The sequence below is a fragment of the Neofelis nebulosa genome, chromosome 13 (genome assembly GCF_028018385.1).
Source record: "Neofelis nebulosa isolate mNeoNeb1 chromosome 13, mNeoNeb1.pri, whole genome shotgun sequence".
NCBI lineage: Eukaryota > Metazoa > Chordata > Mammalia > Carnivora > Felidae > Neofelis > Neofelis nebulosa.
Window position 1 is genome coordinate 74,102,611 of NC_080794.1, and position 25,798 is coordinate 74,128,408.

Sequence of the window (25,798 nt, forward strand, 5' to 3'; positions counted from 1 at the left end):
TGCTTTTCATTCACTAGGGAATTAACATATGTTTACTGAGCATTTATTAAAGATTTTCAGGCTGTGAATCGATAAGGTTGGAGCTGTCCTTTAAGAAGATTGATCTGGCAATAATTTGCCTGGTCGACTGACATTAAGGAACACAGCCTAAGGCTATCATAGCAGTTAAGTTAGGATGTTTGAGGCCTGAATAGAAACAGTGACAGGGGAAATAGAAGATGATGGAATAGTGCAAGAAATCAGGTTAATAAGCAAATACAGTGTGGTAGCTTTAGAGCCAGATAATCATGGATTACATTCAAGCACCAGTCCTTACTCCAGCAAGTGACTTGATCTTCCCATTTCAGTTTTCTTATCTGTAAAATGGGAGTAATAAAACGAATTCTTGGGGCGCCCGGGTGGCTCAGTCAGTTGAGTGTCCGACTTCGGCTCAGGTCATGATCTCACAGTTCATGAGTTTGAGCCCCGCATCAGGTTCTGTGCTGACAGCTCAGAGCCTGGAGCCTGCTTCCGATTCTGTGTCTCCCTCTCTCTCTGCTCCTCCCCTGTTCACACGCTGTCTCTCTCTCTCAAAAATAAAGATTTAAAAGAAATTTTAAAAATAAATAAAATTCTTGATAGACAATGATAGATAGCCACATAATCTTCCCAAAGTTAGCTATCTATATTTGACTACTATCTACTCACCAAAACTCATTTTTAATCTCTGGGCATGCCACGGAAGCTAAATGTTGCCACATGATTCAGTTTTAGCCAATGGATTATGAGTAGAAATGATGTGTGCCTCTTCCAGGCTTGGCTTTTTCCCATTCCCCATTGGAGGCCCTCCATACTTTTCTCTATTTGCTTGCTCAATACAGAGATCTCTGAGGATTTGGAGGAGAGCAGAGCAAGCAGTGAGAATCGAGAAGCTCATTTCCATGGGTAACCACAGGAAGACTGTCTTTCAACTGAGCAAACCCATTTGAAACTTCACACGAGTGAGAAATGATCTTCTATTTTTATTTTATTCTTGTACAGGACTTGACAATATCATCCTTCAGTAAACAATCATTATGACATCTCGGTATTATAGGCAATACAGAGACCTACAAGTTCTCAATTTACGAAGACAAAACATACACGTAGCAGCACGTACTAGATACCATATACATGAGGCAGACAACAGAAGTTCAAAAAGTTCAAAGTCCTCAGAGGTAGGGGGATCTGAGATATCTTCACATAACAGGTTGCTTTGAGCTTGTCTTTGAAGAATGAATACTGGATTGTCTGTATCATGGAGATTCCACTCATTCACTTACATTTAAAAACATCAACAAAAAATCCCCCATCATCCAGTATCCGTTCCCATGGCCCTTCAGGTTGTACCAATATTTCTTTACTGCTCGTGTCTTCTGTCAATGATGTCCAATGTGGTCTGGTCCTAGTTTGCACCCTGACCTTCACCCATCTGCAACCTTCTGAAATCACCTAACACCTACTTTCCATCCCCCAAAAGCCCGGCTCAAGAAAGGAAGGACCTCCAGCTTCAGGATTGCTGGTACCCTTTCCCATGGATCCATCACAGCCCTGGGCTTATGGCTCTAAAAGAATGGTTGGTAAATGAGAGGTAATTATGCACACATACTGCTCCAGCATTTTGCTTTGCTCCTCGCAGCTACTGATCAATTAATCCATTTTAATGACAATTTCCCTCTGGCCATACAGGCAAAAAAGTCTTCATTACAGAAACAAACAAACAAACAAACAAACAAAACAAACCCTGATGGATCCAATGAAAGGACTTTGTACTTTAACCATTACCTTGTAAAGAAAGTATGCAACAAAAAATTACTCCTCTAAATTCCTTCAATCAAACAACGAATTACAGATGCTATGATGACAGTTCTGCCATGCTTTACAATTTGCTTTAATCAAAACTATCGCCCTTTAGCCTTTAAAATCAGTTCCACCTTCCGAAATTTTCAACTTTTCCAAAATGTTTAACACAGGCATTGTAATTCTCCAGGTTCAGAAAAGCACAATGTTTGCGTTAAGATGCAAAGCAGACTTAAAAGTGTCACAGGGCATTCTGCCAGTTTATTAAACAAACGAGACCCCCATGTGCAGGGTCAGAAAAGCAGAAGAATAGAACTACTCAGAATTTGGCACAGGAGATGATTCAGCACTCTGTGGAACATACATTTTGCAGGGAGAATGCTAACAAAGCTGCAAGATTTGGAAAACACTCCTTCCCCAACCCCAGGATGCAATTTGGTTCTCAGAGCAAAGGGGAACCCCTGGCAGGTATGTGCCCTGCAGTTACACAGAAACCCTTTTGGTGCAATATGGAAATGGGCTTCTCCTCAGAAACACACTTACACAAGGGTGCCTGCCTGAAGGGGCTGCAGTAATGAGAACAAGTGAGAGAATTCGTCACGGCACATCAGAGATGAACATCTGTAGGACTTTAGAAGGAGTCTAACTACGGCTCTTTTGGCTAACTGGCCAAAATGTCACCAAATGACTTCACAAGGAAATACAGAATAATACTCTCCTGTGTTTGAGGGCAGTTTGAAAGTTCTTTGACTTCTTCCAAAGAACAACTTCGGCAAATATTTTCTAAATCAGAGCCTCCTTAAATGCCATACCCTTTGCCTAGAATACTCTTCCTCTACATACATACTCCCACATACATGTGTGTATACACATGAACAAATCCCCAGCTCATTCTCATCCTTCACGCTCCATCTTAAATCTCTTCAAAGAGATTTCCTTGACCAGGTTGTCTAAATTAGATGCTTCTTCTCTTTCCTGTTATTCTTTATCTTTATAACCCATATGTGTCCTTCCTCAATATCCTTATATTTACCCCAAGTAGAGGATCCACAGATCTTCCTCAACTTAGGATGGGGCTGCCCAGCTTTACGAGGAGTGTTGTACCATGTATTGCCAGCCCAGGAAAAGATCCAAATTCAAATTTGAAGTATGGTGTCTCCTGAACACATCACTTTCACACCATTGTAAAGTCAAAAAATCTTAAGTTGAATCATCATTAAGTCGAGGACCATCTGTCTACATATTCATATACGTTATTTGATTACTACCTGGTACATAAGAGACACTCATTATGTGTCTGGTGAATGAATGAATGAATGAATGAATGAGAGAATAAAAGGATGATACCTCAGGAAGTTTTAACAAATTATTCACCTTGAATGTTTTAGACCAGCAATAAGATCCCTAATCTTGAACGGAAAAGGAGCTATTTTTCATTCTCTAGTCTTACAATTAGAGGTGAGGAGGGTGGTGGGGAGACAGGCAAAGGAGGGGCTGATGGCTTCTACTCTCCTGAGAAAATGGTAAGGTTTTATCCCCTGCTTAGAGATTAGCCAGTTAAGACTGGAGGTTCTCCTGGAAAGACCAGTTTATCTGCCTGGGTCAGTCTGGTTCCCAGAAAATGGTGGCTGCTGGATCTGGGGAGGAATGGGGGAGGTAGAGCTTCTTGTTCTGAATTTCTGATGCCCTATCAGCACAGGCTCTTTTCTCACTTCTCAGTTCTCCTTTATGAAGTGTATTTTCTCTGAGGGGAACACCACTTTCTCTGGAGAACTATTAATTCCCAAGGAGTAAGCCATTGAAGCCTGTATGGGAACGCCCACTCATTTGCAAATTGGCAAAACAGTCTCCCACAAAGTAGAAGAAGGCTTGATTCAGGGCTTAAAGGAAACAATGGAGTCCATTTAACAAAGCCAACACTTAACGAACTCAAAACAGTGTGCTTTAAAAAATAAGTTAATAAAGAAGCCTTTTAAACTTTAATGCATGTTTATTAGCTTTATTTCTAAAGTACCATCTGTTACTATAAGTGCTTCCTGGTTTGTTTTTCATCATGATTCATCACCTATATGATTTCTGAGCTGTGAATGAAAATGTTGATTGGACCTTTGCAAATGGCAACCCTTTGGTGTCTGGGTCAGCTTTCACAGATCATGCAAGACCTTCAAATAGAACAGACAACTCCTACTGCCTGGCAATTCGCAAAAGAAAAGCACAGGAAAGATGAGCTCACCTTTCAGATGAGTCTGCCATAAAATCCCCTATACTGGATTCTTTCAGGATCCTGGGATTGTTCAAATCTTCCCATCAGTTTCATTTCTGTGTTTTATGGAGAAATAGCAATTTAAGTCTCAGTGGGAGACGTTGCCCCGGGGTCCATCCCCCAGTGGCCTCCCTCTGACTGCATCATCATCTCTGGAAGGGAGAGGGGTGTTGGAAAGCAGAGAAGGGATCGGGTGGAGGAGTGAAACAGTGGGTAATTACCAGGGAAAAATAGGAGCCTCCTACCTTTTATCAGAGCAAGCATCAAATACTGTTCAGCCCAAGTACATTTTGTCCTGTTCTGTTTCTTATGCAAATTCAACATCTAGTGAGCTGCCTGCCACAAAAGTTGACTCCGCTTCCCCAACTTCATTCAACTTGCCCTTGAAAGGAGTATCATATACCTGATTGTTAGCTGGGCCCCCACCTCTAAGAAATTGTAGGCAAGATCTTATCATTATCAGGCTTTTCTAGAAATCAAAAGCACCTACTCTTTGATAAGGTGGGCTTCTAAAGAGAGAAATATTCCCATTAGAAAATGCCCAGAGTTCATATGGGAACACTAGTGATAGGTCTTCCTAGCCTGAGGATACCAATCTCAGATGAACAAACTCAATGTCAGTAAATCTTTACTGACCATTTACTGTGTGCCAAGACTTGTGCTAAGCAATTTACATGTATCATTTCATTAGGTCCTTGCAACGGCCGTAGGAGACAGGAAGCCTGATTTTACAGATTTGGAAACTGAAGGCTTAGAAAGGTCAAGTTACTTGTGTAAAATCATACAACTGGAAATGTGCCCGAATCATAATCTCTCAATCACAACCTATGCTTAGTGACATATGACACCATTCAGCATTGATGACCATAATGTATATACTACCCAGCGATGACCCACTCCTAATGGGCTTCCCTCTTTGGATTTCACAAGCAGAACAAAGCATAAAACAAGTTCTCCCTGATGCCCTGCCCCTTATAGAGGAAAATAAACCAGGTCTCTGTAAAATGATATATATCTCATTTAATACTCTAAAACTATGTCATAGATATTATTCATATCCTTTTAGGACAGGAGGAGATTAAGGTTCGTGGAAGCTAAGTAACTTCCCCAAGAACCCACAGCTAGTAAATGGTATTGATGGACTTCTGATCTCAGGCCAACAGCAGAGTCTGTCTGCCCAACCTATCCTATTCTGCCTCACAGCATCTTATAGGCATTTATCAGACATTCCCACTGGGAGACAAGAAAGGTTTTGATTTCCACTGCAACACTTTCCTTGAGTGAACGCTGCCCTTCCAGGTCAGAGACAAGATGATCCTGTTGACCTACCTGGGCCATAGTTGGCTGAAAGGAAAGATGTATTTGAAGATGTGTGAGAAGAACCTTTTTGAAATAGAAACAAATATCCCAGCATACCTGGAAGAGCAAAACTGAGTTATCAGTGATGAGCAATCATTATGTTGAATCAGAGGGGCCATGCTCCATGGGCTAGGCTGCTTTGGGCCTCTGTGACTCGGCTTACTTGGTAATTCCTCTGCCAAGCATCTTGATTTTCCCCTTTTCCCTCCTCTCCATCCTACATCCCATATCCCATCACTCTGCGCATCCCTCACCTCCCACCCAGTTGACTTGCCTGTGTCTTCCCAGGGCATGGTATACTGTTGGGGCTCAAATGTCTAAGGAAAAGGACAGAGGAAGAAGCACAGAGTTAGTGCTAAACCCTACAAAAGAGAAACTCAGAGAATTCACACATATTTGTCAAAGTCACGTGCCCTTTTTTGTGCTCAGGAAGTAACGCCTGTAATGAACTGTGGAGATCGCTATAAACATGCTGGTCTCTCCGGGCCACATGAAACTTGATCCAAGTGTATAGATTAAAAAATTATGTTCCATCCCCCCTTCCCTCTTCATCCCACTCAGTCTTTATCCATAAAATACATGCATGTCTGCTATACAATGTAGATATGTCTCCTGTTAAATGAATCTAGGATACAACACATCGTGGCACTTTTTCTTTGAGGAGAAAACAAAACAACTCCGGGACACAGACATTCGCACGAAATTGTTCGTTGTCTTTTCATGGAATCTACCATTTATCCACCACTTTACAGTTTAAAAAAACCTTCATTTCATTGCTCTTCCTCCCTGTGACGTAAGCCCAGGCCTATGGCTTCCATTTAGAGAGAGGGAAGCTGAGTCACAGACATTTTTAATGACTTCCCACATGGCTACTTCCTTGGTTCTTAGACATCGTTGTAAGACCTAACACAACTTAACAACAGGTTTTTAAGAAGTGAGGAAACTTTACCATGTTATGTATACACATTGCTTGTAAAACACATCCCAGTGTTTCTGCAACATTCAATTACATACACTTGGAGGAAGGGATGTGTATCTTAAAACTAAGGAAATGTGGTAAGTAGCAAATAACGAGTTAGCCCAGCATTCTGATTCTGAGTCAGTGTGTTTTGGTGACTTAGATTCTCAGCTACATTATAAAGCCCTGCCAAGCAGGGCATTTTTCTGCACTTTTTACATCTGTCTCTTGAAGGGCTTTATGTAGGGGTTTCCACACAATATACCCTCACTTGATCGATAAAAAGAGTCTGTTTCCTCTAAAAACATAGATTAAAACAAACCCTGATTTTTCATTCTTAAATTTCTGGGTGCCCAAAAATCTCAGGTAACATATTCAGCAACTTCCCAGGAGCAGCATTTTATCTGTTGTTTTCAGTGGGATCTTGCTTGGTGATAAAGGATTGAGCCATAAGAATGCCTTTCTAATATTGCTCTGGGAGACTAACAGAACTTTAAAAGCCTGCAGATGTAAAATAAAAAGCTATATTTCAGGATGAAGTTCTAGAGAAATGCCAGAATGATATTCTGGTTCAGCGTCTATTAAAAAATATTAGAGGGGAGAGACGCCTGGGTGTCTCAGTTGAGCGTCCGACTCGATTTCAGCTCAGGTCATGATCTCACAGTTCGTGAGATCGAGCCCCGCCTCGGGCTCTGCACTGACAGCATGGAGCCTGATTGGGATTTTCTCTCTTCTCTCTCTGCCACTCTCTCAAAATAAATAAGTAAATATTAAAAAAATATTAGAGGGGGAAAAAAACCATTAACATGTTTGTGGTAACACAAACAACGTATTTTTGTTTGAGTAGCGGGTCTAACACAGCTGAACTTGGGTCCTCTTTAACGTTGAGACAGCCTACATATAAAAACAAGAATGTAAGAAAGCAAGATGTAAAGAAAGAAAATTGTCACCTGGAACTGTACAGAAATCAGTTTGCCTCCAATCACAGTTATTTTTTGTATGAGGGGGAAAAATTCAACTTTTTATTCCAATCCTGGTTGAAGCAGTTTAAAAAAAAAAAAGTTTTCACAACTCTGTGAAGTGAAATAAATTAGATTCAAGCAGCTGTAACTGAGCTTCCTATCGGATCATTGTGCAAGGTTCCCTTTTATTTCCCTCCACAGTGGATAATGCGTGTTCATTGTGATTTATCTGGAGCCGGTTTCTTTTACACCCTCAGCTGATATAAAGTCGAGCTAGGACTGAAGCCGGAGATTTGGGGAGCATCTGGGAGACAGCCTCTACAGTCCAGAGAGAATGAAACAGTCAGAAACATAAGCAACCGCATGTGTCATTGACGTCCCCGGTGGTATGAGCCCCGCTTTCTGCCTCTCAGCACAGACAAGGAACCATTAAGAAAGAGGGACGGAATTATTGATCTCTCTTGGAAATTTCCCCCAACGGTGCGTGCTGCTTTATTTTCACCCTTGATTTTAACTTCTCGCTCATGTTTCTGACTTAGAGTGATCGAGGCTTGGGCTCTGGCAGGACTGTGAACATCTGGCCAGTTTGGTTTGGCCGCCTGGCAGAGAGTGTGTTCTGAGAAGCAATGGTGATGAGGGCCTTTGTCCTGTTGGCTGTCTTTGCAGAAGCCTCTGCAAGATCTTGCACTCCGAATAAAGCAGGTATGCCCCGGTGCTCGTCCATCTTTCTGGAAAGTTTCCTGAAGTTTTTCTTTGCAAAGTTCAGAGCTCTGTGTTTATCTTGTTATCAAAATTCAATATCATGGTCAAGTAGAAGCTGTTAAGCACTCCAGTGCCAACGAGATTTTTCCCATAGGAAGTGAAAATGTATTGGATAAACATAGACTTTTTTAAAATTAGAGAATCCTAGATGGATGGATAGATGGATGAATGGATAGATGAATGGATGAGTAGATAGGTAGATAGATAGATAGATAGATAGGTAGGTAGATAGATGGATAGATATAAAATCACCACTGTTTTTCTGCTTTCTATTTGACTATTGAACTTCTGTCCTGTGCTATAAAATAGTGTTTCATGATGTTATGCATGAAATGGACATTTTAAAAAATTTTAAGTTACATGCTCACTTTCATGGCCATGGAAATTTGTATATATTTCTAAATTTATATATATTTCTAATCCATTCAGTCTGGTTTCACAGATATATTCTTTAAAATAGATCAAACCTTAAAAGGGGACTAATTTTGAGTCCCGAGGTTTTGGGAAAGTGTTCATCACAGCTCATGAAGGATAATGAGGAAAATGTTTCTAACCAACTCTTTTGCATGTTCAGGTGTGGCTAGAACCTGCTGTTCTTTATGTAGATTGATATGATCACCGTATCTGATTTCAAACCATGTGTATCCTCTTTCTAGATGTCATTCTCGTGTTTTGTTATCCCAAAACCATCATCACCAAAATCCCTGAGTGTCCTTATGGCTGGGAAGTGCATCAGCTGGCGCTTGGCGGGCTGTGTTACAATGGGGTCCATGAAGGAGGTTACTATCAATTTGTGATCCCAGATTTGTCGCCTAAAAACAAGTCCTATTGTGGGACCCAGTCGGAGGTAAGTCCGGGCCACACAATGAAGAGTTGCTAAGAAAACTAGGCCCCCAAAATGAGATAAAGTTTATTCTCCTAATTTGTTGCCTGAGCAACGTAGGCAACCTTCTGTGAGTAGAACAGTGTACATTTCCTACGTCCACCCTGCTTTGAGTTCTGAGCATGTGCTCACAAGGCACCATCCTTCCCAGCCGGATGGTGAGGCATCCTCTGCCTGAGACTTTGAAGTGGTGATGAAAGAGAGTTAGAAGCGCATTTTAAAGAAGTAACCAAAGTGTAACACAGTTCATAGTTGGGTCTCATGAAGCACCTGGAGCAGGTAATCAGAGTTAAAAGGAACCACAGACCCCCTCTTGCCAAATATCCTTAGATGATAGAGGAGACATTGGAAACCTCCCAATAAAGTCACTAGTTGAGGGCCACAGAACCAGTTGGGGTGTAGTCACGAAGGGAGACTGTGCCACTGCTGACCCCTAGCATTCCTACTGCCTTGACTGCACAAGATTGTACATAAATAAGGTCTCAGCAAATGAGAGCGAAGAGCACCCAGGGCCACCTCCTCTTCCTAAAGGCCCCGCAAGGATTCAGTAATTCAGAGAGTCATGGGCATGATTAACAGAAACATCATGTCTTTGAGTATCCTGAAAGAATGAGCTAGAAATCATCTGTGGGGTCTTAGGCAGGTCACCTCTCAAATGGATGTTCGAGATCTATCCCAGCTTCAATATTCTGTGATCTTGGAGTTCAACAAGTCAGAGGAAAAAGTCACAGAAATAGTACTTATTATTGGCAGAAGGAAAAAGCAACAAACAAGATAATAACGTTCTAGAAGTGGGAGATGAGTGAAGGCATTCATGCGAGATTACTTGGACGGGGGAAATGGATAAAAAGGTGATGCTGGGAAACAGAGATTCTTTGGCCAGTTCTTCTTGGTCAGAAGCCCAATGGCTATATGGGTTTCTTGTAAGTGTACAACATTCAACCCAGATTATTTTAAACAATTTTAGCTGAACATATTCAAGAACTCTTTACAAACATTATCAGTCAACCCACATCCAAAAGAGTAGTCACGGATGTCAATGACTGGCAGACACTGATGTCTTCCTATTGGTCTGACCATCTTCTATCACTTTTTCCAGAACCCTCATTCTCATCATGGGGTCCAGGGCCACCCTAACTGCCTTCTTCCTTTCTCCAGTACAAGCCCCCCATCTATCACTTCTACAGCCACATCGTTTCCAATGACAGCACAGTAATCGTAAAGAACCAGCCCGTGAACTACTCCTTCTCCTGCACCTACCACTCCACCTACTTGGTGAACCAGGCTGCCTTTGACCAGAGGTAAGTCACTCTGAGAGTGGAGGGCTGGCTGCCTTGTGTGTGTTCTGCAGTCCCTGTCAATCAGGCATGTTTCAGTCCTTATGCAAAATTCTCTCCCCTTTTCAGAGTGGCCACTGTTCACGTGAAGAACGGGAGCATGGGCACATTTGAAAGCCAATTGTCTCTCAACTTCTACACTGTAAGTGGTCTCCAGGTTCTCATTAGTGCCCTGTGGCCTTTCCAGGAGATGACAGGATAATTCCTCCAAGTTTGCTTTTCCTTAAGCTCTATGCAGAACCCCATTCTTGAATTGAAATGAAGAGACAAGCTTTGGTCTAGTTCTAAATCTCTTCAAAGGCTAGAGGCCACAGAAAGGTAGGTTCATAGCCTGGGTAGAGGAGCTGAGAGAGGTGCCATAGAGCTATAAAGTTACCCTTCCCAGATTTTGAGAAAACTGAGGCAAGAGAAATCCCGTGAGTGGCCAAAGGTCAATAGGCAGTAAGTCAGCCAACATCTAACCCTCAGGCAAGATTAGTTTCCACCGCAATCCACTCCAGAGATTTATAGTAGTATCCAGCTCTTGTTAAAGCATTTGGCACAGAGTAGTGACCTTCCTACCCGGGACAGGGCTAAGGAGAGAGGATGGGGTTGCCCTCTGCTGCCTAGTTCTTTGGTATCCAAAGCCCTTTGGATAGTGGGCTTCCTCTTGGTCTAATTTGGGCACACTGCCTATGTTGACATTGAAGTTCAAGGCATAATTTGGTCTCTCAAAATAAAACTAAATATGCAGTGGCCATTAGCCCAGCTGCCCCCCTGTTTAGAAGGGGTGTTTTGTTTTTTAAACCTGTAGCTTCCAATGAGGAAGCATACTTAGAGTGACACTCCAGCTGGCTGGAGGAAGATGCAGGCAGAAATAGAAACTTTTACATACAACATTAGAACTGGGAGATATCTTTAGAAGCCATCACGCCCAATCCATTCATTTCACAAAGGAAATGACTCTATTACCTGGAACTCCACTGACCTTGAACTCTTTGAACTTGCTTTACCGCCTGCCTGGAAGCCACCAATCCAGCCGAACTCAGAAGGTCAGAGATCCTCTAGGAGGGATCCTAGAGTCACTTGGCCCATTTTACAGATAGAGATCTGAAGCCCAGAAGGAAGAAATGATGTGCCCACAATCCCGCAGGTACTTCAGAGCAGTGCCCAGTCTAGCATACGGATCTCTCTTAGCACTGCTTTCTGAGGCTTACTTCCTATGAAGGGGATGGAACTTAAGTTTCATGACCTCTCTCTTGCACTGGCTTCCTTTAAGGCCCCGGGCCTCGTTTCATATGCAAAATGTTGATTCCTTTTATTAGAAAGGACTCTCTAAATTATATAAGCTTTGAGGTCCCAAAGAACCTAGATCTGCCCCTGACCACAAACCACTAGTGGTTAAGTCCTGAAAAAAGAAATCCCATTAGCCCCGGCCCTATCATCAGGAGAGTTAATGCAGTGTGGACTGGCAGGGGCATGAAAAGGTAGCAACAACATTGAGTAACTGATGAAGGTTGTCCAGAGAGAAAAACAGGCTTACTCACCAACAACAGTCTCAGGGGGTATCATGGTGACAGGCTGTCTTTCCTACTGAGTCCCTGTCCTGATGTGCATGATTATTACTTTAACCAGATAAAATTATAGATATGATCCTATAAAGATTTTATGAAATTAGCAATAGAAAGGCACCAGGATTATCAAAAATCATCTCTCACCATCAACCATGTTAGGCTGTTTCAGACATAAAAATCTAATTTTAGAACTGGAAGGAACCTATACTTTTTTAAGAAAAAAAAAATTAAATGTCATATCCTCATCATCACCCAGACCATACTCTGGGCTGGATAGACAGACATAACAGGACATTTCCTTGAGCTGTTCTAGAAGTGAAGCTAAGGCATCTCCTGGGGCCCATTAAGACCTTTATAGGACAAACGGACTTCAGCAAAGAGGGAGTCAGATGTTGCAACAGAAACTTTTGTACTGATTAGTATTCCTACCATAGTCTGGGTTTCCTATGCCTGACCCATACGGCTGGTATTTTTCTTCTCCTCCCTTCTTCCGCTTTGAGAGCATTCTTGTGTGTTTCTGAAGCAACAGCTGCTCCCTGCATACATTTCCATCAAATTACCAGAGACTGAGCTGTGCCCTAGATTGCACAAAGGATCAATGCACCGCCAATTGCTTAGGATTCCAAGGGCTCTAAATGCTGGGCTCCAAAACCACCGGTTCTACTCAACATGCTTCCTCTCTTCTCTCTCTACCCCCTCCCACTCACTCCTGCCAACAGGCCATAGTTGGTGTTCTCAGTGAGAAGTTATTTTGGCCCCCAATTCAAAATAAAGGAAGGTAGTCAGCTTGCAGAAGTAGACTACCACTGTGCTTAAGAAAATAGTCTGCCATTGACCCACGGGTTTAAAGTTTAGTTGTACCATTTATTAGTTGTGTGACCTTGGGTAAGTTAGTGAACCTCTTTAGGCCTTCATCTATGCCTTTGCTAAATAAAACTAATAATAGCACTTACCCCGTATGTTTATTATGAGGATTAAATAACATTATTCTTATGAAGCACTTACCATAGTACCTGGCACAAGGTAGGTGCCTGTGAAAGTAGCCAATTGGGGCTACTTTCATGATTGGGGCCCGGGACCCCATTTAAAAGTGGAAACTCTGAGAGCTCCTAGCACCAGCAGTTGCCATTAGAGTGTTGTTGCCTTTATGCCGTCAATGTCAGCATGGGGCTAGGTTGACATAGTCAATCAAAATAGTATTGACCTTTCTTCCTAGTTAGACAGAGACCAGTAAAAAGGCGTGGGATGGAACAAGTGCAAGCCATAGAGGCCAGATTCATAGACTTCCAAAGTCAGAACAATCTTAAGAGATGATCAACCTTGACGTTGCACCCAAAGTCCAAAGCCCTTCTGCAAGATTGCTAAGGGGTGGGCTCCCCACCTCTTTCAGGGACAAGGGCAAGTCGACCCTTCCCATTTTAGATATGCCATCCTGAACTATAGTCCATTGCTCGTGGTTCTGTCTTCTGAAATACTTCTGAGTCATGACGTTGCTGCCGGTCTCAACCATCTCAGGCTTGCCTACCCCAATATGTCTCCACCATCGGTGCTCTGCCACCCTCTTCCTCCTTCTTCTCTAAGAACGATCCACTTGGCCAGTGCCCTTATTAAAAAGTGGAGCCCGGAACTGAAATCTTATATTCTAGACCTTTTCCAACCTATGCAGGGCACAGCGGGTCAGAGGTGACCTTCTCAGTTCTGAAAGATTCTAGGAACATGTTCTGGGATGGGATATTAGCTTTGCACAGCTTTCTTTCATTTCTATCTCACACTGAGCTTGTAAGCAACAGCAGCTCTCAGCTCTTGCCCACGAGAACTGCCATCAAGCCGGATGTACCCATCCTAACCGTGTCGATGGCCAGTTGTGACTCAATCTTTCTGCCAAGTGAAAGGACTGGAGGGCATGATTTTTCAAGGTGTTCTTCCATCCTGTTCGGCGAATGGGTAATTTATGTGGTGTTTCTGTGCTTCCAGGAATGCCAGAACATACAGTCTGAGTATTATAGGATGAAGCTATCTGGAAATAGGTCCCTAACTCATGTTCTAAAGAAAGTAGGAGGAGACCACACTGATAATTGCCTCAGCTGTAGGGTGAGAAGTGGAGAAACTGACCATTAAAAGTGCTTTGTTTCAGAAATGGAATTAATGGTGCAGATTCTTTTCTCCACTTTGTAACAGAAACACACTAGCTCCTCTGCAAATAGAGGCATATTCCAATGCCCTGATACCCTGTGGGATGATCGCTGGGAGATGGGGTGGGAGAAGCACCAGTGGCTACATTGGGGGCTTCACTGTGGTCCCCAGGTTAGGTCCAACATTTGTAAACAGTCTCTTGAAACATGACAGACCCCAGAAACTAACAATAAATGGGAACGGCCGTTGTCAATCTGCCACTTTACCTGCATATTATGCTGGTAAATCACTTATGATTAAGAATGTTATTGTTTAATTATTGCAACCATCTGAGTGGTGCAGGGGGTTGACTGAAAGAAAAGAACTGACTTCTAGGTGACGGAGTCAGGGAGCCCTAGCTGGACCTGAAGTCAGTTAAAAATGAAGGAGCCCCTGGAAGATGAATCTAAGACCTCTCAGCAAATGCCCTGAATTTGACCCTTAGGGGGTTAGAGTCCATTTTAAGTATATCCTTGCTGCCACTATTTACCTCCAAGTCCATGAAAGTCAATCTTTTAACTAGTATCCTGGCTTAGGCTTTATACTTCTATTACATAAAATCACCATCATAAAAATATTTCTGCAAGGCTGATGAAGGCACAGGATATTCCCATTTTGCAGATGGGGAAACTGAGGCCCAAAAGCCTGATTTGCCTGTAAGTTAGTAGTGGGCACTAGAATTAGCCCAGGATCCTTGTGCATCTGTCAGAAGGCTTTTGTCTCTGGAGGCTAAACTCAGAGAGTAGTTAAAGGTTGCTACTCAAGTTGAATGAAACCAGGGCAATGAATGGAGAAGTCAGTCTCCTTTGGGTAAGTCAATTGGACACCCTACTATTTTTCTTAACTCACCCAGAACTGCCTGAGGAAGTGATAACCCCCCCCCACACACACACACACACACACCAGTGACCAAAGACTGCTGCTCCTGTGCTCAAATCATGGTCATGACTCCCTACTGCACTTAGAGTTGAAACCACAGTGTTCTGGATCCAGTCCCATAGCCTCTTTCACTTTACTGCCTGTCATCTGCACTTCCTACCTTCCCCTGACCCCTTGCTCACACATGCTCCAGCATATTGGCCTCCTTGCTGTCCTGTCAGATCCACTGTCACCCAGGGCTTTTGCCTTGGCTGGAACATTCTTTCCCAGATGCCTGCCTGCACTACATGCACTACAGAAGCATCTTTTTTGTATCACCACTTATCCTGGAAGCACAGGTTCTTTTGTTTCCCTCAAGTCTTGGCTCAAATGCCACAACTTCAATGACACCTCCCCAACTACTGTATTTAAAATTGTAACCTGCCCCTCCAATTTACCACACCCTGCTTGCATTTGTTATAGTTTACAGGATGGAAGAACACCTTGAAAAATCATGCCCTCCAGTCCTTTCACTTGGCAGAAAGATTGAGTCACAACTGGCTATCGACACGGTTAGGATGGGTACATCTGGCTTGATGGCAGTTCTCGTGGGCAAGAGCTGAGAGTTGCTGTTGCTTACAAGCTCAGTGTGAGATAGAAATGAAAGAAAACTGTGCAAAGCTAATATCCCAGAACATATAATACCTATATAAGGTATTATATTCTATTCTAGCATATTATGTAATTTACTTACCTGCTGTCTATTGTCTGCATCCCTTGCTAGAAAGTCAGGTGGTTAGAGACAGAGATCTTTGCTTTGTTCTCAGATACATCTCTATGAAAGACTATCCCAGTATGGAGAGCAGCGCCTGACACTTAGTAGGTAATCAGTAGGTTGTTGTTATCGCCGCTATTGTTAATTGTACTGGAATCAGATCATATGCTTTCTGACCCACGCTAGAATCTGCTCAGGTAGATAGTCAAGGTGAGCGAGAGCAAAGTGGGGTTGCATGTGTTTCATCCCTATTCGCGTGGGTGATTAAGTAAAGCTCAGTGCTTCAGCATTCTTGGATTCTACCTTTTTTCCATCAGCCAAATCTTGCTCCTCATCGGCATAGATGAGACATACAGTATGTGTTGTTTCATTGTGACCAGCAAATCCAGAGATGTGGTAGCCTCATCCTTTCTAAGATGGCACCAGCATCCTAGGAGGTACACCTTCTCTAGTCCTGGAAGGTCTCCCTGTGGTCTCATGTGCCTGTGCCTTTTGGGGAACTCCCGCCCCCACTCCGCCCCAATTCATCTGTTCCTGTCATGCTCAATTGCTCAGTCTGAGAGGTTGTAATGCCCCGTGTCAATTTCCTTCTAAAGAATGCCAAGTTCTCCACTAAGAAGGAAGCCCCTTTTGTCCTGGAGACATCTGAAATCGGTTCAGATCTGTTTGCGGGAGTAGAAGCCAAGGGGTTGAGCATTAGGTAAGTATATTTCCTCCATGTTTATATTTTTAAATACAAAGAAAAGAAAAAAGATCAGCCAAGATGTTTCTAGGCATACAACTCTCTGGTTCAGAGGGATGCCTTTTATTTCATTTCCAGGTTTAAAGTGGTTTTGAATAGCTGCTGGGCCACACCATCGGCTGATTTCATGTATCCTTTGCAATGGCAGCTGATCAATAAGGGGTGAGTACCACTCCCTTGAGCACAGTGCCAAGAAGGGCACCAGGTAGACCCAAGGCTATTTTGGCTTGGAATAGCTGGGGAGGAAGAGGGGGAGCTTCTTAGGGTCACATTAGTGACACCTTCTGTGTTTCCGCACTGAGTATTGATGCTAGCAAACTTTTATATAGTGCTTTCTGGGTACCAGGTACTGTCCTGAGAGCTTTATTATGTGTTAACTCATTTGCCTTGCAAGAGGTAGTTGTTATTACCTACCATTCCCATTGTTCTGGTGAGAAAACTGAGTCACAGGAGGTGTTAAGCAATATAAGTTATATAACATACTCTGTGTGTGTGTGTGTGTGTGTGTGTGTGTGTGTGTGTCTGTTTATGGGGAAGTGGGTTCAAATCCAATTAGTCTGACACCAGAACCCTGGTGAGGACTCAATCAGATAATCCATGTAAAAAAATATAGCATGTAATACCTAGTCAGTATCCAATCAATTTAAATAATATTGTCGATTTTTATTATTAATTCAGTAGATAATGAAGAGTTCTTAACATTTTTGAGTAGAGGACAAAAGTATGGGAATTGTACAATAGAAAGATGATTCTGGAAGTCATCCACAGGATGGTTTAGAAGCAGGACGTGGGAGGTAGAAAGACCATATTAGAGGCCGTGGCCCAAACTGAGACATAACCAAGTGAATAGAAAGGTCATCCAAAGGAGGGAGAAGTGATCAAAATTTAGCAACCAATTGGATATGGGGTGGAGAGAAGGACGGGGCAAAAAGCCTGAGAATCATGGGACATCAAACCTCTGGGTTGTGAATGTGAGGAATGTTTTCTGTTGGTTGCTAGGGAAGAAGATTTCTGGCTAAAGGTGTTGGATTCTCCTTGACTTCAGGGATGTCATGTTGAGCTTGAGATGATAATTGTCTAGAAACACTTAAAATTGTAGCTTTGAAAAACAGAGGACAGATGGAGCTAGACTAGAGATGTGGGCAACAGCCACACAAAGAACAGTAAATACAGAAGAGACCGTTCCCCAAACCCAAGCAGGCAGGCACGTCCATGTTGTTGCTGGAACCCATCTGAGCTAAGTCAATATTGGGGCCCCGGACAAAAATAATTAGACAACAAAGGTGGAGCCACCTTACCTTGGGCCTTTATTTATTTTTACTTACCTAAAAATTATACAGCACTTACAACAGACCAAACATGTTCTAGATAGGTGCTCTATAAATATTAATTTATTTAAATTTCATCAGTGACGCCCGGGTGGCTCAGTCAGTGAAGCGACTCTTGATCTCAGCTCAGGTCATGGTATCACGGTTCTGAGATCAAGCCCTGTGTCGGGCTCTGCATTGGGCGTGGAGCCTGCTTGAAATTCTCTTTCTCCCTCTCTTTCTCCCCCTCCCCCAACTCTCTCTCTTTCTCCCTCTCTCTAAAAGTATATAATTAATCTCATCAGCGCCCCCCCCATATAGTAGGGGGAGTATAATATAGTAGGTAGTATATAGTAGGTAGTATAATAAGCACTATATTACAGATGAGAAGTATCAGCAATAGAGACGGCTTCAGAAACTTGCCTAAGTCCAGAGTCACTAAGGGAACGGATGATCTGGGCTTCAAACTCACGCAGCATTATTTCCTGAGCAGTGTAGGTAGGACAGGCCAGCAGAATCGCATCTACGCAACCCAGAAATCTTCCTGCAGAGATGGGAGCTTAATTTGGATGTCACACCTGTCACTGAATGATTCATTTAGGTTCTGTGGACAATGGTGTAATCAAATGATTTCAGGGAGATTGTGAAATAAATTCTTGGCCTACAGGGACCTGAAATTATGATCAGGCACTGAAACCTCTCTCAGGCAATGGCCACACGGGGGTAAAGGTTTCTGGCGTACCATGGAAACATCTCCCTGCAGATCATTCTGGTACTGCTACCCCCAGCTAACGATGGGTAAAAAGCAGGAAAAAAGGAAGGCTTGTGCCCTTGTGGTAGTCTATACCGGCAGTGCTCAGACTGTGTGTGCACAGGAATTACACACCCTGGGTGCCTGTTACACATGCAGGCACATAGTCAACCTACCCCATCAGAGGGTTCCTGGGCAAACCCTGGGAACCTGCATGTAAGCAGAGTCCAACTGAAGAAGCCCTAATCTAGTTCCATATTCTGCTTGGCTGAAATGGCCCCTTGAGGTTGGAGATACTGGCACAAAAAAACAGTGCCAAGGGGAGGAATGAGAAAGTCCACTCCCATAATCTCCCAGATGCTTTAGGTTTCCACTGGGCCTTTTTCGAGGAAAACCCAGTTTTCAAGAGTGCCCGGAGAGATTAGAAGAGATATATTATTGGGAATTTTGATCCTATGTGGGGAAGGGGGCTCCTGTGGTGATGTTGTCACAGCTTCCCTTGGGCACCCTGTCTTCCCAAGATGTCTGTCACAGAGGGGCAGGTGCCACAGCCAATGCCAAGAGGCGGCAGAGCCAAGACATCTAAGCCTGCCCAGGACTTGCCTCCTCCCCACCCCCAACAAAGCTCTGCTTACATTGTTTTCCACTGGCATGGTGTCACTCCAGCTGCAAAGAGCTATTTTAAGGACTCACGTCTTGAGTTCGTACAAGGATCTCAGGTTTATTGAACAAATGATCCTTCAAGGTCTTGTTTCACAACTCGGAAAATGCCTCCAGCTCTGTCATGACTCAGAGGTCACCACAAACACGGCCCGGCTTCTGACCCCTGGTCCAGATACGAGGCACACTGTCACTTCTCATCTCAATCACTAACTCACGGAGTTGACATTCCTTCAGTCCTACCTCTAATTTGCCCCCTGATGCCTGGTTTGGATGGAATGGATGGAGGAGGGCATATCTCAAAGGCTCTGAGGTAGCTGGGTGGATCTCTGGTATATGTACACTGAGTTGGATTGACAATGGAGTCAGAGAGATGTTCTGGGAGAGGCATTAACTTTGGGGTCCACTGTGGTGTTTATCCACTGGTCTTAAGCTTTTGGGCCCATAGACCATTTTCCACAGAAGACAGACTCTGGTGTTCCTTGTCACCTAAAGACAACAATTCCCAAAGCTCATGCGGGCCTCACTATACATTCCCAAGAATGACTGTGTCTATTCCCAACACTTTGTTGAACATCTGGCACTTAAATGGGGAAGCAGCCTGTGTTTGGTAAGTGAAAAAGCATTTTGCTTAAACAAAGTACAGTCTCAATACCATTGACATTTTGGGCTGGATCATTCTTTGTTGGGCGGGGTGCTGTCCTGTGCATTATACAATGATGTGCAGCGTCCCTGGCCTCTATTTACTACATGTGTACCACCGTCTCCCTATCATGACAACCACAATGTTAAATGTCTTCAGAGCGCAAAATGGCCCCCAAGTGAGAGTCACTGACTTTTGGGCAATTTGAAAAATGCCCATCTGTGTCATTATTGTTTCTTCTATTGCAATGATTATCTTTGGGACTTTGGAATTTCCCAAATATTACATTTTCATGCAGAGAATTTGGAAAATATATAAAGATATAAGAAGAAAGCAAAACCTGTCCATAATTCTACCACTCCATTATAGTCAGTGTTAATATTTAGATGGTATCCTTCCAGTCATTTTTTTCCTATGCCAGTATTAGAAACATGACCAAATTCTTATAAAGGTAACTATATAATGCAGAATTTAAATAATATAACATAAATTCAAATTCCCAGTGGCAAACCCTCACAATGTACACAGAGAAGTATGTTGGGTATGACTTGGCTTAGGTGGCTACGGCAGTACTTTGGGAATACTCTTCTCAGCACCAGTGTCTTTATCTTGTACATATACTGGGAGTCTGTACATGTCCCAGTCCTTCAGTCAACTTCATCTCTCAAGGATTTCCCTTCTTGGGGACAGAGGTATGGTGACTTACCAGGTGTGCAGCTTCTCACTCCTCTCCACCCCTATAGAATGAGGACCAGCACACCCATCCCATAGCTCCTCAACTTGACCTCATATTATGAGGGTAAGGAAGGTGCTGCCAGTCAAAGAGCTTTGTGAGGATAACGTACTGTACAGAAGCTCAAGGGAGTGTTGCTGTTGTCTGTGAATTTACCTCAGAAGACTTTGCTGGAGTTCATGAGGTAATTTTTTTTTCTCCCCCTGTCCCATCTGCTCCAGCTGCCCCACAGATGAAACAGTCCTTGTACATGAGAATGGGAAAGATCACAGAGCCACCTTCCAATTCAACGCTTTCCGGTTCCAGAACATCCCCAAACTCTCCAAGGTTTGGTTACACTGTGAGACATTCATCTGTGACAGTGAGAAGCTCTCCTGCCCAGTGGTGAGCCACCTCTCTCCAGAAAGAGATGTGACCAGAGGTGGGGGTGGGGGCGGAATTTGAGAAGTTGTATTTTTAGCTTAGAATCGTAACCAGACCAATGTACGCGTGTGCTGAGGGCATTCTGGAAGAAAGGGCACTGGGTATGGGGGCAGACGTTCCGGCTCTGTCTGCCTTGCCACCAACAAGCTACATGGTCTAGCACATGTCAATCTCTGGAGCCTGGTTTTCTCATCTTTAAAAACAGTGGTGATAAGTCATGGTGGCCCTTCCCTCTTCAGAGAGCTGCGTTAGGGAAAATGAGCACAACGACAGACATGGAAATACCTTGAGACAGTTAAAAGCACAAGGAAAATTCAAAACCTAGGTGGTAGCAGTAGGCACTGGATGGAAGTCAAAAGGTGGGTATCTTTAGCTCTTGCCTGGCCAGCCTAAGGGTCCATCTCTGGGACTTGAACTAGAGAGATACCGCAGAAATTCCCGACACGCATCACAGCTGAACTGACCTTGGGAGAGGAAGGGCCTGGTGGTGGCGCCCCTGCTTCACAGCCACGTTCAGTGCAGCCCATGCCGGCGGTCAGCTTTCCCCTCTGCATCACCCACCAAGGAGCTGCTGCAGAATCCATCAACACGCATAGCAAGTTCAGCTGGGAGACACTCTACCGCTGCCGCCAGGTGTGAACCCGGTCCTTAGATCAGTTGGTCCACAGTGTGGTCCTCGGCAGCCTCGGCGTCACCTGGGAGCTTGTTAGGGAGGCAAATTCTCACGTCTCTCAGACCGCCTGATTCAGAAACACTGGGTGGGCCTAGAAACCTGTGCTTTAACAGACCATTCTGAGGCATGCTCAGGTTTGAGAACCACTGCCTTAGACCTAAAAGTGCTAAATCACAGAGTGTTGCCTGCTCTGGTCTATTTGGATAAGAGACCCCAGTCAGGAGGAACACAGAGTTTCTAAAGAGGACACCTGCTCATGTAGCCTGTAGTAACCAACCAAAATAAGATTATAATCTCTATTTCTACTGATTTGCTTGGCTGGAAAATGGTCAGGTAGGAATACAAAGAAAAGGGAGGGAGCAGAGAGATGCTTTACAGTTAAGGAAAGGGTAATTATTGCTACTATATTTTGAAAAGAGAAGAAAATGAATCAGAACACATTTGCAAGTGTCCAATGACAGTAACCGCGGGTAAAAGCCTTGCTTACCAAAAGAAACAGTGCCAATCCCTCCCACACCCAACAACCTCTCCCAGAGGGATTTCTTCCAGCCTGAAGAGTTAATAAAGAAAAGCTTTGCCCTCTTCTCAAGTTAGAGAAGGGACTCTATGGCTCTGGGTCGTAAGTAAATACATAAGCGGACAAATAAGGTAACTAACACCTGTTGGCTGGGGAATTTTGACTATCAGGTTTGTGACTTCTGTTTTTAATCTCTTGTCTTTCTCTCTTTTCTCTCCTGTGTTCGTTTCTCGTGCCCCCTCCTCCACGCCCCTCCCCTCTGCTGCTCTTGGGTCTCCAGACTTGTGACAAACGGAAGCGACTCCTCCGGGACCAGACAGGGGGCGTCCTCGTAGTGGAGCTCTCCCTCCGTAGTAAGCTTCTCTGTTTTCCGAATGGTTGAGTTCACTCTGGGCTGCGTCCACAGGCACAGCCGGTTTGAGCATTTTCACTGAATTGCCAAACCAGTTGTGCCTGTAGACACTACCTGCACCTGCAACTCAAGGCTTCCCAGCCGGGGGGCCGGGAAGCTGTAGCTCATGCCAAACCGAGAAGTTGAGGTTTGTGAACTACCCAGAGACGCTCTATCTGCAGCCTAAATTCCAATGCCCGCAAGGAATCAGGAAATTCTGAGCTTCCGGGCAGAGCATGTGGTCGACAGTGATAATACACAATGAAATGTACCGGGGACATCTAGCTCAAGTCGACAAAACTTCATAGAGCAGTCGGTGCTGACCCTGGGCAGGGCTGGGCGCCGGGGTTGCAGAATTAAAGGAGACCCACATGGCCCTTGTCTTCAAGGACTTACATCTAGCAAGGAGAGAGTTGCTAAATGCCAAGGGAAAGGCGGATGACTGTCAATGGGGCTGGATGAGGCAGGGTGCCATGGGAGTTCACAGCAAGGGGATTCACTCCCGTCCAGGGCTGGGGGAAGACCTCCGTCAGTAATCCTTCAGGACAACCTGAAGAGTGGTATGACGTGAATGGTGAGCAGGGCCTGCGGGAAGGCTGGGGCCTCTAGTAGCTACATACCTTGGAGGACAGTTGCTAAACTACGGCCGGGGACCCAATCCAGGCTGCTGCCTGATGTTTTAGGGCCTACGAGCCATGGCCTTCTTATAGGGTTGGAAACAAATCAAAAGAATGACGTTTCGTGTCACGTATACGTGACAAAAAATCAAATTTCAGTTTTCTATCAAGTTTTATGGGAACACATTCACATGGGTTCATATCGGTATTGTCTCCAGGTGCTTTCATGCTCTAACGGCAGCATCAGGTGGTTGCAATAGGGTCCATACGGCCCATAGCTGGAATATTTACTCTCTGGTCCCTTCCAGAAAGTTCATCAACTCCTGCCTGAGAAAGCCAAGGAGAAAATGATTTTCTTCTTCTTTCAAAGAAGCTTTTATGAAACCCACTATAAACTTTGTCCTAAAGGCAATGGGAGTCTGCTGGTTTAATCAGGGGGAGATGTGGTCAGGTTTGTACTTAAGAAGCATCGCTCTGAGGCTCCTTCCATGACCTTTCCTTAAACCTTCAGTATTCTCTCTCTTTACTCATTACAGGCAGGGGATTCCCCAGTCTCTATAGCTTCTCAGGTAAGGAAAAGAGGCACTTCTGGGAAACGTCATGGGGTAATGCCTTTACAACGTAGACGTGTGTTTTAAAAGAGGCTCACCTTTGGCCCCAACGAAACCTTCAGGACTTGAAACTTGCTGTTTAAAACACACCTGACTGGGACAGAGGGGGATGGAGGTAGATGTCTCTCCAGCCGGCCCCAGAGCCCTGCAGGCAGGGTGGGGCTGGGGCTAAATCTGACGAGGCAGAATTGGACCGCGCTTCTCAGCACAACATCACCAGGGGCTTTGCTTGGGTTCCTGCATTTAGAGAAGGTGGTTTTCAACGACCTGTTTTTTGCATAAATATTTCTGAGTCCCTGCTATGACTCTGCCCCTCATTAACTGAATGACCGTGGGGAATGAAGTCACCCTTCCCCTCCCCAGTTTCCTCTTTGAATTTGGGCTAACGATTGCTCCTATCACACATAGCTGCTGTGTGGATTAAATGTTACAGCTACGGGCGCCAAACAGTGCCCAGCATACGGCAAACCTCCAGCAAAGATCAGCCGTGATTACTCCTCCAGGCAGTGGCGCTCCTGCAGAGAGAGATGGGCAAAGCCCCTGCCCTTCCCACTAGTGGGACGCGTCGGGGTGGGGGTAGAGGAGTGATTTAGATAGCAGCCAGGGAAGCGTCTCAGAAGAAGAAACGTTTCAGCTAAGACCCAAGATCTCACCCGAATGATGAGAAGGAGAACAACTATGTGAGATGGGGTAAGACGGTTCTATTTATTAACAAACTCACAGATGTAGACTTTGCTCTCACGATTACAGGAAATCACGTAAACCAACTTTTTGAGACTCTAATTCCAGATCCTCATTTTTGAGGCAGTTCTACAGTGAAAGCCCTATGGTGAAATGTGCTGTCACTGTGTTATCCATGTTCAGAGTCCCATCTGTCAGAGGTCCGTTACCCAGGTCAATCTGCCGGGCTCCTTGCACTGACAAAACCAAGCTCCGGAAACCCCAAAAGATAAACAAAACTGATTTTGTATAAAATGTGCAGCGGTCTATGTAAACCTACTTAATGCCCCCGAGTTGCCTCTTCTGTTGAGTTAACTCTTTGTTGCCACCGTCCTTGCTCCATGTAAACTGTTTGTGTCTGCTTTCCTATCTGGTTCCCAGACGTCCTCTATCACCTCATCGTGATGCTGGGGATTTGTGCCGTGTTGTAGGGGATCGCCAGGCAGGCAGTGGCATCTCCTCCACCCAACATCATCTCCTGTGTCGATGACAAACCCCCATTTATTGTGCTGCCAACAAGAACAAACAGAAGAACATACCGTTGAGGAGCGGAGAATAGCGCTTTGCCAATTACGTGTTCCAATGATGTTTGCGCCTTTCAGTGATTGTCTTTGGTGGCCTACTTCCTCTTGTGACTTCCCGTGGCTCTGAGATCCTACAGTCTCTCTCCGGCAGCTGGCGGAGAAGTCTCCTTTCCCCAGGCTCAAGTCAGGGCTGCAGTGGACTCCTTTGAAAGCCATTCTAATTTTAAAACACTAGCACACCCAACCAAGTGCAGCTGAACATTTTGACGAGAATGTAGGGCATAACCACCAAGTCAGTGCTAAGTACAGAATGCACAGGAATAGCCAATTTTGCCAAGAGGGGGCCTTTGTCCCTGATGTTGTGCAATGCTTATTTAAGAACCAGGGCTGAGCCACCAGGCAGGGGGTTCCAATCTTTCAAATGATGATATGTGGGAATCAGAGTGGAATATAATAGTTTTGCTTAAACCTGAGTATTATAAAAGAAAATAATTCCTGAGAGGCCCCCAGTGCTAACCTAATTTGTTTTTATTATAGTGTTTCTTCAATATGTGTAAACATTATAGAGGTATTAACTGACTCATTTTTATATTGGATTGATTTCTAAAATCAAAAGAAAATTACAGATGAAAAAGGAATCAAGCTACAAAAAGAATAAAACTCACATCAACATAAATTTAACCTCCTACTGTGGCACTGCCTAAATGAAACCTGTTGCTGGCAACATGACTCTGGAGTGACATCGGTGACAAGGTCTCTGGAGTTCCCAATCCTACCGTATACCTT

The 25,798-nt window shown here is 44.1% G+C and overlaps 1 protein-coding gene and 1 long non-coding RNA gene across 2 annotated transcripts in view; one reads left to right on the top strand and one right to left on the bottom strand.

The window, feature by feature from the left end:
- LOC131493379 (uncharacterized) overlaps nucleotides 1-25,132 on the bottom strand; it is a 31,371-nt gene extending 6,239 nt beyond the window's left edge. Inside the window, exons 1-3 of the long non-coding RNA XR_009252608.1 lie at nucleotides 25,028-25,132; nucleotides 23,859-24,005; nucleotides 4,052-4,137 (exon numbers count right to left, since the gene is read on the bottom strand). This is a non-coding gene — a long non-coding RNA (uncharacterized LOC131493379). The remainder of the gene's footprint in view (nucleotides 1-4,051; nucleotides 4,138-23,858; nucleotides 24,006-25,027) is intronic.
- TECTB (tectorin beta) lies at nucleotides 7,912-25,034 on the top strand. The gene is made up of 10 exons (XM_058697769.1): nucleotides 7,912-8,062; nucleotides 8,779-8,969; nucleotides 10,164-10,306; nucleotides 10,412-10,484; nucleotides 16,297-16,400; nucleotides 16,521-16,604; nucleotides 20,758-20,920; nucleotides 22,430-22,502; nucleotides 23,694-23,726; nucleotides 24,870-25,034. The coding sequence occupies exons 1-10, from the start codon at nucleotides 7,987-7,989 to the stop codon at nucleotides 24,917-24,919; spliced, it is 990 nt and encodes a 329-aa protein (XP_058553752.1). The 5' UTR covers nucleotides 7,912-7,986; the 3' UTR covers nucleotides 24,920-25,034.
- Nucleotides 25,133-25,798: the final 666 nt, after the last annotated feature.